The following is a 13,819-nucleotide window of genomic DNA, read 5'->3' as shown; positions in this document are numbered from 1 at the left end:
CCCATGTGGGCACTCCTCGTGACACGCGCTCCCCACACGTCTCTCTTCCAGCCTATTTCAAAGTCAAAGTCTTCCTCTGGATCAAACTAAGTAAAATCTTCAGTGGTTTGTATTTTGGATGATGTGTTTCACAAAATCTTTTAAAATTTCATCTTTCTCCATAAAATTCACCCTGTGGTTGTCAGAACAGCCTTACAAAACAAAAGCATTTAATTCTCTATGACAATTAATTTGAAGATGGTAATAATTGCGGAAGATACTGTCTCTGCTACAGAGACATAAAACACTTGCCATGGGCATGGGAAACATAATAATACAAAAGAAGATTTTCTTTTTCCTCATTCTGTGCTCTCTCCACAGTAGTTAATTTGCTTTGAGTTTAAAATCAATCCCTCCAGTGTGAGATTTTAGGGAAGCTCAAGGCTTCAATCCTGCTCCCATTAATTAATGTTAAAATTCACACTGAACTCTGTGATCTGTGAGTCACAGATTCCAGTTTTATTTTAAAAAAAATCTTGATAATCCCTAATATTTCTGGGATGAAGATCTACTTTATATTGAATTTACTTTTAAATATTTTTCCCGTGAAATGGTGAATTTTGTGAATGACAACATCATGGTCTATGCAGCTCACTTTGCATCTAAAGTAAAACAGAGATGCACTGTATAAAGGGAACTGGAAGGCCAAAGGTCAAAATTACTTCAAGTAAGAAATATGCATTAAGTACACTGGATAAACACATATGGGACATTGTGCACATAAATACATTTTAACCAACCTCTAAAAAATATGTAAATCATCTGGGTTTGCTAGAAACGACTGATCCTATTCTGATATTTTTGACACTCAGGATTAAGCGTTCTGGGGTTTTATAACTGACCCCAGAGAGGGCAAAGAAAAGAGGCTGCTAAAGCTTGACATTTTCTTATTTTAGTTTAAGGTGAAGGTAAGCTTCTTTCTAAGTATGGGTCCATTTCCATCTTGACGTGAATGTGCTCCTTTAATTGGTATCCGAATATAAGCTATACTGCCATTGGGAAAAATTATTTCTGTAGGAAAAATAAATTCTTTAAAGGTTTTTTTTTTCTTTTTAAAGACTCCCTTTTTGATAGCTGGTTTGAAACCTGTTCTATGTAGGAACATGGACACTCAAATTCACATTACTTCAGACACCTTTTAACTTGTACTGAATTAAAATGAATGCACAGAAGAAATCTTTTCACCAAAGAAGGTCACAGGAATCACCATGAATGAGAGCCGTGACACAATCTGAATATGGAACGGGACAGAATCTCAGCAGACTCATAGACAAAAGCTACAAAACAGGAGAAGCAGCGCCAGGAAACACATGATTTCTAAACTTTAAAATGACTGCTAATTTGACTAGAGGCTCACACAGGCATCATTCTACACGGAGAACCACTGCAGCCCATGGCTGGATATGGATGCATGTGGATCTGTCTTGAGTTTGTGCCATGGCCTCAGCTTGCTTGAGGGCTTGCATATGGAGACTACTGCTCTCCAGGCATGCGACAACATTCCCAGCACATCCAGGCACCCAAGTCCTGCCTCTTGGATGCAGCGCAGGCAAAACCAAATATTTGAAACAGGATTTTTCATTTAGTCAATCATTTTTGGAAAGCCTTCCCACAAAAATATTTTATGTTTTTAATCAAACCTTAAAGCTGGAAAGGCACGTAGTCCTTACTTGGAAAGATATATCAGAATATGACAGTGGTGGACTCTCCATGAATAAAAGCACAAGGCCATGCCATTTCCTCTGCAAATGGGGATTTGGTGACATTCATCCCAAATGGTGTTTAGCCTCCTGTTCCTCAGTGGATACTCAGCAGCCAAAGCCAGAAATACATTTAAAAAAAAAAAAAACCAACCAAAAAAACCCCCAAACCAACCAACCAGGCCACCCTCACTCTGCATTCCTGCTTTTTCTAAAACAAATAAGCAAAATGTTGTGCTCGGCAATTTTCTTTCAGCGTGAGTTATAGAAATGGGCATCTTTAAGGACAATTTTTCTGGGTGTTCTTGTCAGTACATTTGCTAGCAGCAACTGGAGATGCTATTATTCAGCCTCCCATTTAAAAGAAACCTCACTGGCGTATATACAGCCATCTGCAGTTCTACATGATTCACAACATTAGTAAACCATTAGTCAACCAATAGCCTACATTTTTGGGGAGGAAACAAGATTTCTGAAGACATAGATTAAATACTTCTAGGATATACAGAAATGTTTCAGGCTGAGGGTCTCGGAGCACTGGTGAAATATTGATTGTTGCATTTAGAAAACACTTTAGAATAATGACAGTCTGGGAATTACAATTCTATTACTTTACAAGAAAGGATCTGTAGCACGTATATCTAAAACACCAGTGCTGCCAGTCACAGACCAAGCCATCATTTTCCTCAATAAGAAGAGAATGCTAGATATTCGTCTATTATTAAACCTATTGTTCCTCAAGCCTTCAGCCTCAGCTGGAGCCTTCTTGCAAAAAAAAAGTTAAAATACATCTCTTCAATGTCTTGTTCTTTACTTTGACTAAGTTCCTGGTTGCCTAGAAACTCTCTAAAAGACGTGGATTTTTCTTTTTTTATTATTTTTCCCCAGCTGTTAGTTAGGTAACAAATTAATCCAATCACATTTATTTGTGACAGAAACCTGGATGACAAGCTCAAAGCTGGTGAAGTGTTTGTTTCTTGTACCCCAGGAATCAGATTCCACCAACTACTTTGCTACAAGCAACTTTCCATAACTATGGAAATTGCAGGTTATGTCTATTTAGATCAAGGGAGATAACTGTGAGAATTGTATCACCACTGGATAGAACAGATTTATCTGTGCTATCGATTTCTATAATTAGCAGGACACACACTTCCACTTTGCAGATTATTATATCGCAAAATTATTATATGAAGACAAATCAAAGCATCTAGTTTAGATCCAACTTTACAATGTTCTGATAGATCTGCTGGATGCCTAAAACACACCTACTGATGCATTAGACATCAACCAGATTCACAACTCACATCATACTTCAATGCCATAAAACTTGTTTTAAAATAATCACCTGCAGTGTTTACAGTTAGCAATGGTCATATAACAAGGTGGCTTCTTTTCCTGATATTCAGTAACATAACAAAACAGTGGAACTAAAAAGAGCTTCAAATGTGGTTGTGTTCCACTTCCTCACCTTGATCTGTTACTCTACTCAACGTGATGAAAATGGATCACCTTTCTGCTTTTTGGGACATTAGTTCCACATGTTAATCTGCACACCAGATGCTGGCAGAATCAATTATCAGAGACATTTATTGTCAAAAAGAAAACAAGATAAGCCTCACAGAAGCAAAGCAGCTGACATTTTCATCTGACACTTGGTGCACCGTGGAACGTTAAACCGAGCAGCCGGGTCCAGATCCTCAAAGGTATTTAGGTATTTGTATCTTGCAAGAGAATGGTGCAGTAATACTCAAGCTAGAAGCCTGCACGCTGTCCCCAAATAGCGACCTCAGTACAGAGTTCATTTTCTATAGGTAAAATTTCTCAACAGTTTTTTATCTTAAAAGCTTATGGTAAAAACTTAAATGAAACTGAATGTTCTTTCCATTCTCCTCCAAAGAAACCTCCAGGCATCAAATATTCCAGCTTCGAAATAGGCTTCAAATTAAGGGAGTAATCCTCCCATCCATGCATTTTTACCTGAATTAAATCAGCTTAAATAGTTATGCACAGCTTTAGGTGATAAAACAGCATTTCCATTCTTCAAAGCCACTCATCTGTGCTGTCATTAGTTCTTCACAGTATAAATCCTACCTCTTTTCTAACCAAAACAGCTTTTAGCAATAATAAGCAATAGTACTGTAAGATTTTTTAAAGTGTTTTAAAAAGTACCTTTAGGAGTATGAAAAGTGACTCTACAAATAGTTCAGAAACCAGTAAAACTGAATAAGAGTGACTTAATTTCCATTTAATTTTCCATTCTCATTAAGCTTGGTTTATTCAGGTCTGATTAATTAATGTCTATAAAGTGTTCTGAAAATATAAAACACTATATAAATACCAAATAATAATAGAGTACTTAACGGAAAAAATAATTTGTTAATTTGCATGGAGTTTTAGGAATTAGCATTTATTTATTTTCCCTATTGTAAGCAGGCCCATCCAATCCCTTTTAGCTATCAGAAAATGCTCTAGCAGTTACAGGACAATGCAACTTCACGTGTTTTATGTGCTTCAGTTCACAGAAAATGAATTTAGAATGACTTGCAAAGTTGTACTTATAGAGGAATACACACACATAGGTTTTCATTCATTTTCAAATCTACTCTCCCTCCTAACTGGAACCCAGCTGCACAGCTTCCGAGATTAAAACGGCAGCACTCGGAAGGATTTCAGGGGTTGCTGCATTTTGAGCTTTGTGTTTTCTCAGCCTGTTGTCCAAAGAACTTAGAATTTCACTGACCACTTCTAAAGCAATCTGAAAAAAAGTAACTAAGAAAGAATCATATATTTCCCTACATACTTATAGATGGATATCTTATAACACCTTGTCTCAATACATATATTTTTATACCTCTACAGCTATACAATAGGAAAGTTACACATATATCCAATTTTCATGCTCAGAAAGGGGGAATTTCCCAATCTAACCTGATCTACAGAAATAAAACCTTCCAGAAACAAACCACAGGCTATTGGTATAAGCACTTTAGGAGATCAGTTAGTTTATAAAACAAAGGCCAGGTAGGACAGGTATGTGAGGCCCAGAATCCTGTGTGTTCATCTCAGCATAAGTAAATGAACATTGAACACTAGACAAAATAAACAATCTGTTCTAAAATGGTGTAAAATGCACACAGCAATACCATCTGGGATCAGATCCTACACGAGGCTGGAAACAGTGCCAGTGAGACAATAAGCACTTTGCACTCTGAACTGATTTTGAACCAGTGCTCTGGTCACCTGCTAAGAGGTAATAAGGCCATGCTTGGACAAAACAAAGACTAGGAGTTTCCCGTCTCAAAATATTCCTCATTAATTTTTAATTAAGCCAACTTAAACCAACTAAAATTAAAACCAACTATGTTTTCCCATTCAACTTTGGCTGTGCGCGTGCAGACTGGGTCACTTCCTTTTCCACACTCTTCTCAGCGGCTGGGAATGATGAAAATGAGAGCATAGTTTAATAAGAGCATTCCCCACTATGTTCCTCTCTAAGTGCTACAGGACCAAAGCCTCTCAGCAGGCATCTGATTTACAGGCAGAGCCCTAAGAACAACGTAACAAAGAAAAGCCGACCCTTACGGCAGCAGCAGGGTTATCACAGCTGTCATCCAAATCGGCTCCTGAGAGCGGTGGAGGCTGCACGCACTTGTGATCACCCATTTTGATATTTTCTTTTTTCTTTGTCATGCCAGCCCGGGACGGCCTGCATTCTCATGGCATCCTCTCTGTGCGCTTTCCCGCTCTGCACAGAGTCCACATTGCTCACCCAGAAGTAGAGATACGACTTTCAGAAAGCAAATCCTAAATTACTGGACTGTGTGGTTTCCATCTGGATGTAGTTCCCTTGGAAATCCCAATTCTCTGGCCCTGTGCAGTTCTTGAAACTGGATGTTTCAATTAGAAGGATCTCAAGGATTTGGGGAGAACTGTCAGATGATGCAGAAAGGGGCTCTCTCAATATGAAATTTTGTTTTATTTTCTCTCACTAGTGCGAATGTTTTATTTATTTACGTGTTTTAAATGAACTAAATTTGGCAATAAATAACACTGAGATTTATTATATGGAGGATCGTTCAAATTAAAATGAATAGTTTGGGAGGAATTCCCAGTATTCCAAGATTATATTTTAGTCCTCTTCCAAAAAAATATGCGAACCACCCCAAGAGACTCACAGTATTTTTACAGGTACCATACAGAAGGAAGAACAGTTGGTTTTGCTACACTAAGAATTTCTACTTTTCTCACAAGCTAAAATGTTTCCAGTTACTTCCTAATGTCCCTATCAAGGCTTAAAAATCTCTGTTCCCTTTCAGTCACAGCATATAGACATTGCAGTTTATCATAATGTTCTTTCACCGAGTTATGTGGGATACGCTCATCTCAGGAGCAGGTGCAGAGCACAGCCCATAGGTGCTACCCTGGCCAGGATTTCACCTGCAGACTTCTCCTGGCTGCCGCTTCTTTCTATGCATCTCAAACCAGCGCTTATTAATGCACTGCTGATTTGATACTAAAGGACTAGCCAGAAATAATCTGCAATATCAATTCATTACAGCAAGATTGTCTGCTAATAAGGAGCTATTTTTTGCTACATAATGCGCAAAAAATCAGCTGTATTTTCACTTAGAAAAACCCAAAAGCAATAAAACCAAAAAAATGCCTTTCAAGCTTGCTACCAAATGTAAATGTTAAGAACATGAGATTTGATGTTAAGGGCTTCATAAACTCACTAAAGCAAAAAATCAGCTCTTCTCATCAGGCTATTATTCAAATGTTACCATGCAGTCTACCATATCTTTATCTAAAAAAAAAAAAAAAAAGGTAAGCTAGTAACGAGAAAAATATACCAACCACTATCTCCAGAGTCACCACAATGCAATGACAGAATAAATTATCTGCAGGCTCTTTCGATTTTCTCCTCTTTAAGAAAGTACCATGGAAAACAAAGATAAACTCTCAACCAACTGCAGCAACAAAACAGCAATATTCCAAACCATACAGAAGAGGATGTCATAATATTAAAAGAACCAAAGTGGCCTACAGAAAGAGGTCCACACATTAAAGTTCATTTTTGTTTTGCAGGGTTCCACAGCTAATTTCTCCTCCAGTAAGCTCTTATTGAATCCACCTCAGTCTTCTTACTGGAAAGAAATTTTTCCTCTTCATGAGACTGAGCTGCACTTTTTTATGCAAATGCTGATGTTGTTACCACCGAACTACTATGAGGTTTTGGTAATCCCATCAAAACATTCACTCTTGCAAATCAAAGATTAAATGTTTAGCTCAAACCTTAAACTCTCCAAGGAACTCTGTGTTTTCATCTATAAACATTCAATGTTTACAATGAAAAACTGGATACGCTGAAAAAGAACAGCAAGTAATGCTCAGAGCAATGGCAAAGGCACGGAAATACACTCTTTTCTGGACCCTTCTGTGGTGCTCTTCCGGGGGACCAAGGTCCAGGAGATGACAAAATTCTCCTTTACAGCTACCACCTGCACTCAGAGGAGACTGCCTTACCAACAAGCCAGGCTATTCTTAAAGAGGGATGAACGTTAAAATGCATTTAGTTCAGTCAGGAACTCTGGGCCTCGGGAACGTGTTTCTCTGAACAAGACCAGGTGATGCATAGAGCAGTTATTTTTTGCTCCTGAGCAGGCAATGCAGTGCCAGAACCTGCACCAATTAGTGACTGTTAAATGAAGCAGCACTGCAAACTGGCAAACATAAGGGAAAGAAATGCAAATACAAGCTGTTGTTCCTGCCATTGCTGTCATCAATTCTCCTATCAGCCTTGAGCCAAGCCAGTCAAGGATGCTCACACGCAACAGCAAAGAGATAGCCCACGAGACCCCCATTTAAGGACTAAGGTCATAAATTCACAAAAGAAGCTTTTTGCTGTACTCCATGGTTAGTTTACAATGACAAATCAGAGATTAGATTAGCTCCACTGGAAATTCAGGCTCAGCCTCAGATTTTGTCCAAGGACATTTAGAGACAGTTGAAGTGGCCAACATCTGCCATAACCACAAAGAGATGAAGCGAAACCCGGGCAAAACCCTAGCAAAGCCAGCAGCAAAGCTCTGATCCAACATTCACTATGGGCTTTCAGGTTCGATTTGCTTTTCTTTTCTGTCTGTGGTGCTCTGCATGGCACAAACTCCATGCTATCTGTTTGAAACCAGCAATGCTACGTGCAAGACTGTTCATGAACCATTACATCTGATTCACCACTACTACTTGATAATATTCCATCCACACAATTAGAGTTTTGTTTCATCTCCTATATGCTTCAAAAAAAAAAGCACTATTGACTTTTCTGCATATAATTTCTCCTCTATCACTGGGCTGCCAGTAGTGTAGCCTTTGGCAGTAGGAACTGGAAATTAAAATAAATTAGGGTCTTATTTACCCTTACAAGCACCTTTCCTTGCTTCTGTCCCAGTAGGAGAAACTAGTGGTCATGCAGAGGAAAATGCCAGTATTCGTTAGTTATAAGGTATAATAGAAAGAAAACCAGCACAGATTGACTTGGAAAGGAAGTGCAAATATTCATGAGAAGTAACAAAAATTACCAGTGTTTCTGAGGGAACTGGTGTAACATCCAGGCTCTCTGGCTGTTTCTCTAGTTTTACACCAAAATATCCCTACTGAAATCTCTGGTCATGTGTAAGCTTAAAGCTCTAGTACTAAAAAGTTCATCAGGCCAAAACATAGACCAAAGGGTCCCTCCTAGAAAAGGTGCATTTGATTTTAGAAGGAGTTATTTGCTTTTTTTAAATAAACCATTACCTTCAAGCTTTCTGCACACATACACCTTAAACCCTGCCTGGCAAATATGGCCAACACCTACATCTTCAGAAAGTATTTTGTCCTTTCTCTGTAACTCAAAATGGACCTTTAATTAAATTGACACTTTGCAGCTCACTAGACTGTGTGGCTCTTTGGGGAAAAGCAAAGCAGAAAACAGTCCAGTTGTTTGGTTTAGCAATGAAGTTTCCCACACATGCATGCTAATTTATTTCATTGAAAATGTCCCAACTAATTGCAACATTTACCCTTAGAGCACATGCATGGCAGTCGCTTTAATATACCAGAAGACAATGGCTCCAAAGGAGCTATTACCATGTACCAGGCCAATAATCCACAAACGGTGAAGGATTTTCACAAAAGACTCAAATGGTTTCCAAGGAGCCATTACGTCCTATCAGGTAAATAAAATATTATTGAAATGTATTTTTTGCATTTAAATCACTTGCAGCAGGTGCATAGGAAGTAGCATATAATAAAATGGCTCACATTCCCTTGAATACTAACGAGAATCAACGGAAACATTTAGCAATAAGAAGCAGCAGGAAGTTCTTACCATCGCAAGAGGAACAATCCCCACAAACATTGTTCGGCTTACAAAGATCTCGGAGACCACCAGTTCGCTCAGAGAGTCATCTCGAGGGTATTCCACCTGCCAGGTAATTTGCTGGGCCCCTGCCAGGCTGCTCGTGTTGTCAATCTCAAAGTCCATCTGCAGGATCTCATAGGAGGACATGTTTGCTCTGGAAGAAAACACAACACAAAGTTGCCCACAACATCAATTAATAACAAAATATATTTTGATTTCTCTTTTCTATTCACCAGAAGATTTACCATTAAATTCAACATGCAGACTTGAAGACACCAACAGAAACCTAAATCAAACTACACATTGGGAAACAGCTATACTTTATAGACAGGGTTACACTATATCTTTTAGTTACTTGAAATGGACGCATTTTTCCCATTAAACTCAGGCATTCATTCTCCATAATCACAATGAACTTACAGAATAAGCCCTAAACCCAGGGAACTGCATTGCACAGATGTTGCTAAATTATTTAATATAGCATTATTATAATTTTGTTGCTGCAAATACTGATGGTCCGGAAGAACAGCAGAACACTTGGCCATTCCTCATGCTGTATCCGAAATGAGCTCTTGTAGAGGGGGAAGGAGGGTAGGGTCGGGGGGGGAAGTCTTTCAAACTCAAACTTGTCTTTATTTCAGTGAAAAAATGGATTTGTAGAAATTATACGTGACAAAAAATGGGAGGTAGATTATCCTTATTTTCAATTCATGAACACATTCTTCTCATCAGTGGTGCAGACTTGTAATTATATGGCAATCATTATATATTTCTCATGTGGAAATAAAAATTTAAAGGTAAAGAACTGGATATAAATGCATAGTATTCAGAACTGTATGTAAAAATTACTTCTGCTTCCTTTGTTAACAACATGTAGCACTCCTCTCTGGTCCAACACTATGTAAATATTAATAATTAATCCTCAGGTTAGAAAGACAGATCTTCATGTTACAGAGAAGAAAACAGACACCAAGATTTAACCAACAGCACTTGGCATAACCGCAGCAGGGACCTATTTAGAAAACAGACCTTTGCTCATCCACTGCTTTTCTTCCACAAAAATTAAAGTACTTTAGAAAGCAGCATACACGTTCCTGTCCCAGTTTCCCAGACAGACACCTGCAGTGTAGAGACCTGATACAGTTTACAAAACAGGGAGGTGGGATGGAAAGGGAGCCTACCCGACTGCAGACCCAACTGCTTAACCATATTCTGTTGAAAAGATAAATGATGTGATCAATATTACTGAAGTTTCTGGGTACACACTCATAAAATAGGTTAGAATCTGAATTTGCTGCACGTTGGGCTATTCTGTAACAACTTGAATGTGCTCTTAACTGTGAGCATGAGATAGCTTTTTCCCGACCTAGGGATGTGTCCTGTGCATGCAGGCACCCCTCAGTAATCACCCTCCCTCTGTCCTGTCCCACAGTACATTATTTCTGTGCCCTTACCCTAAAGAAGTGACTCCGAGAGCTGTGCTCACACAAAGTTTTAACGTGCTGCTACAAAGAACAGAGACTGAAAACATCCTTTTCCTCTTCCCAACTGCACAGAGGCAGAATCTGTTTTTGCCATATGTTTTTGAAGGCACATTGTAAAGGAAAAAAAGATCTGAACAGGAATTATTGATTTTTGTGTTTTCTTTCTGACAACAAACACCACAAACATATGCTTCAATGCCTGGAGGATAAATATTTTCCATGCTGACAGAAGATAATATCCACCTCCAGGCAAAACTAGAAGCTATTAAAAGCATCTTTTGGGTGGGCAACCAGAAAATCAGCAAAAAACTTTTAAGATAAGTATTATTACGCAATACTAGGGATGCAATTAAACCATTTCTGTTAAAACCAGAACCACTGTGGGCACCACGATGGAGTACTCAACTTCACCATTTTCTGCGTATCACTTCTGGCAGTTTGTTTTATCTAAATTCCATAAAATTAATTTTCTCACAACAAAGAAATAAAATTTAGAGGTGAGCTTTACACTAACTATGGATCTAGACCGTGGGCCTGTCAAGGTATGTTTAGATCTGCAATTTAGGTTCAATCTGTTCAAGTCAATAGTTGCCACTCACAAAAACAGTCACGAGTGGTTTCAAATTCGTAACAAAACCAAAAGGGTTTTGCTTTAGATTCACCAGTTAAATAGTATGTCAGGTTAGTCTGCATTGATAAATCCATTCCACGTGTTCCACTGACAGGCGCTTCTCTGAGCTCAGTCCATCATGCCTTCAATTATTCCTTTCCTGTTTTCCTTTTCACACATTCAAAAAGTAACCGTAATAGTGGTTTTATATTTTTAAGACAGTCTGGGACTCAGATCTCCCTAAGAGAAGCATGTGTGTGCCTTGCCTATATAGCAAGCTGAAGTAATTACCAGGGAGTAAAATGACTCTTGTGCCTGTAAATATGCAGACCTTCACTGCATCCTTAGCATGGCTGTGTAGCTATAAAAGACATAAGTTTCATTTAAAGGCAGACATGGTTATACACTGCTGGATTAGAAATGAGTCTGTATGCATCTAGAAAAGAGCAGCAACTCACACACATAAACCTTCCTCAGATCTAACTAATATTAACATATGAACTAAAGCAAAGCCAACTTCTCAGGTCTCCCAGGACCCAGGACTTCCTAGGTTCTAGTTCCAAAGAGAATCCTTATCATTATCTGGAGAAGCAACATGGCTTGTCAAATCTTTTCTTCTTTGTCTCAGAAGCAAACCATGTAGCATGACTTATCAATATTGATTAAAGGAGGATCCACTTTTCACTTGGACTTTTGCTGAAAGAGGTGGACTTACTGTATCTAACTGTCTTTCACTTACAGAGTTTCTCCACTGAGTGTATAGCTTTAGCAAACCAGTATTCAACTTTCTGGAATCCTTTATTCACCACCAGGTTTCCAGTTTCCTTCAGAACAGCCAGTCAATGGATTTTCTCTAAACTTATGGTTTCCCTTTTTCCTCTTTAGGACAAAGCTTCAGCCTTCAAACAATGCCAAGTGTTACAGTATCTGGGACACAGAGTACCCCACAGACTAATTCACCCTCTTTGTTCTAAGTCTCTTCCCAGGTTACAACTATAATGAATCCATGATAAAACCTGAAAAGTGAATTTCTTTCTTGCTCAGACTAGTGCCTTCCTACTTGCTGCTGCATCTCTTATCCTACAGAGGCTTCTTTCCTAGTGGGAAGATTGGTACTATATTCATAATTCCTGCAATTTATTAACCATCTTCTCTAATACCGTGTGGGAGACTACTGCCTTTTTCCACTGAAATTGATGGAGGTTGCTAAAGTAAAACCAGAGATAAATTAAACCATAATCAAGACCCTAAAGGTTAGCATTTACTTATGTCAACTCCATTAGCTGATAAATCCACACTGCAACACCTGTATATAAATTTCTCTCCTGGCTATGCAGCATTACACTATAACCCTTTTTAAAAGAAGTCCCTCCACCTTGCCAAGGCAAATCTTCAGCTTTTAGTCTGATCTGTAGCTGGTAGCCAATATGTTGGTCTTTGTAGTCACTGTCGATCTGCAACAGCCTGGTGAAGACAAAACGCTACCAGTGGGAAAATCCACTAGCAGAGAAGACAACGACTGTAACTCATGCTGTTATCAGCCATTAAATCCTGCTAAACCAAACTTTATCCTATAAAGATTTTTCAGCTTTTTCTTGAGACTTATTCCATTTTTCTCTTAAATAAGTTTGCACAATTGGGAAGAGTCTGATGGAATCCAAGGACTATAAATCACTTCCCCTTTCCACATCTTTCTTCTCTTTTTAGTTAAATATTTCTATTGTCCAGTGAAGTCTTTTCCCGGTTTAGAAGGATTTTGCCAAACCCTAGTTTAGACGAGCAATAGAAAAATAAAAAGTCAAAATTACTTTTATAAAAAAAGATTATTTCCTGCAAGCACAAGGAAAAGACCTTATAATTTTAGGCAGCTGGCATGCTTGCTAATAAGTCCATTTCTATGGAAATGAGTTCATAACTATTAATTTTGCCTGCTCCTGATCTATTCTTGATGAGCCTTTCAAATTTAGAAAAGCGCTTCATGATTCTCTCAATTTGGTAATTACTAACTCCCTTTGATGAATCCAGCCCAGTGTTTCAGACATGAGACATTCATTACACATTTTTCTTTCTGGTGAGAGGAGAAAAAGAAACCACGGGCTTGGATTTATTTCCTCTCACAAACTCCAGTAAGTAGTCCCTCTTCTTCAACTTGTCATTTATAATCCTATTTGTGTAATTTCACAATGCTGCCTCGGCTAGGTGCTAGAAGAACCCCCAAAACCTTGAGATTTCTGCAGAATTTCCTGTTGTCTAGCCACATGTATATCTAACGTATTCTGCACCCAGAAGTTAGCAGGCATGGTTGTGATCCCAGCCTGGAATAGAAGAGAACAGAGTTTTAGCACAGAATGGACAGAATGGTAAATCTGTGCCAAATAAAGCCAACTCTAGCTCAAATCGACTCCAGAATAAGAAGAGTTAATGAGGACAGGAAAAAGTTGCCAAGTCCCAGAACTGTCCTGCAAGGGACATGTCCAGGCGGGCGGCTGCAGAGCCCAGCTGCCTTGCCCGACTTGCCAACTTGAACTCGAAGCATTTCCTCTGGATGTACGTTAAGCCATAAAGGAGTGAGCGCTCCACC

General features: G+C 38.7%; 1 protein-coding gene across 1 annotated transcript in view; it reads right to left on the bottom strand.

Moving 5' to 3' along the window:
* TMEM132B (transmembrane protein 132B) overlaps positions 1-13,819 on the bottom strand; it is a 250,861-nt gene that overhangs the window by 67,187 nt on the left and 169,855 nt on the right. Inside the window, exon 4 of the mRNA XM_074159500.1 lies at positions 9,112-9,298. Coding sequence (XP_074015601.1) covers positions 9,112-9,298 — 187 coding nt within the window. The remainder of the gene's footprint in view (positions 1-9,111; positions 9,299-13,819) is intronic.

This window comes from Numenius arquata, chromosome 16 (assembly GCF_964106895.1).
Source record: "Numenius arquata chromosome 16, bNumArq3.hap1.1, whole genome shotgun sequence".
Taxonomy (NCBI): domain Eukaryota; kingdom Metazoa; phylum Chordata; class Aves; order Charadriiformes; family Scolopacidae; genus Numenius; species Numenius arquata.
This window is presented reverse-complemented; position numbering and strand designations above follow the sequence as displayed.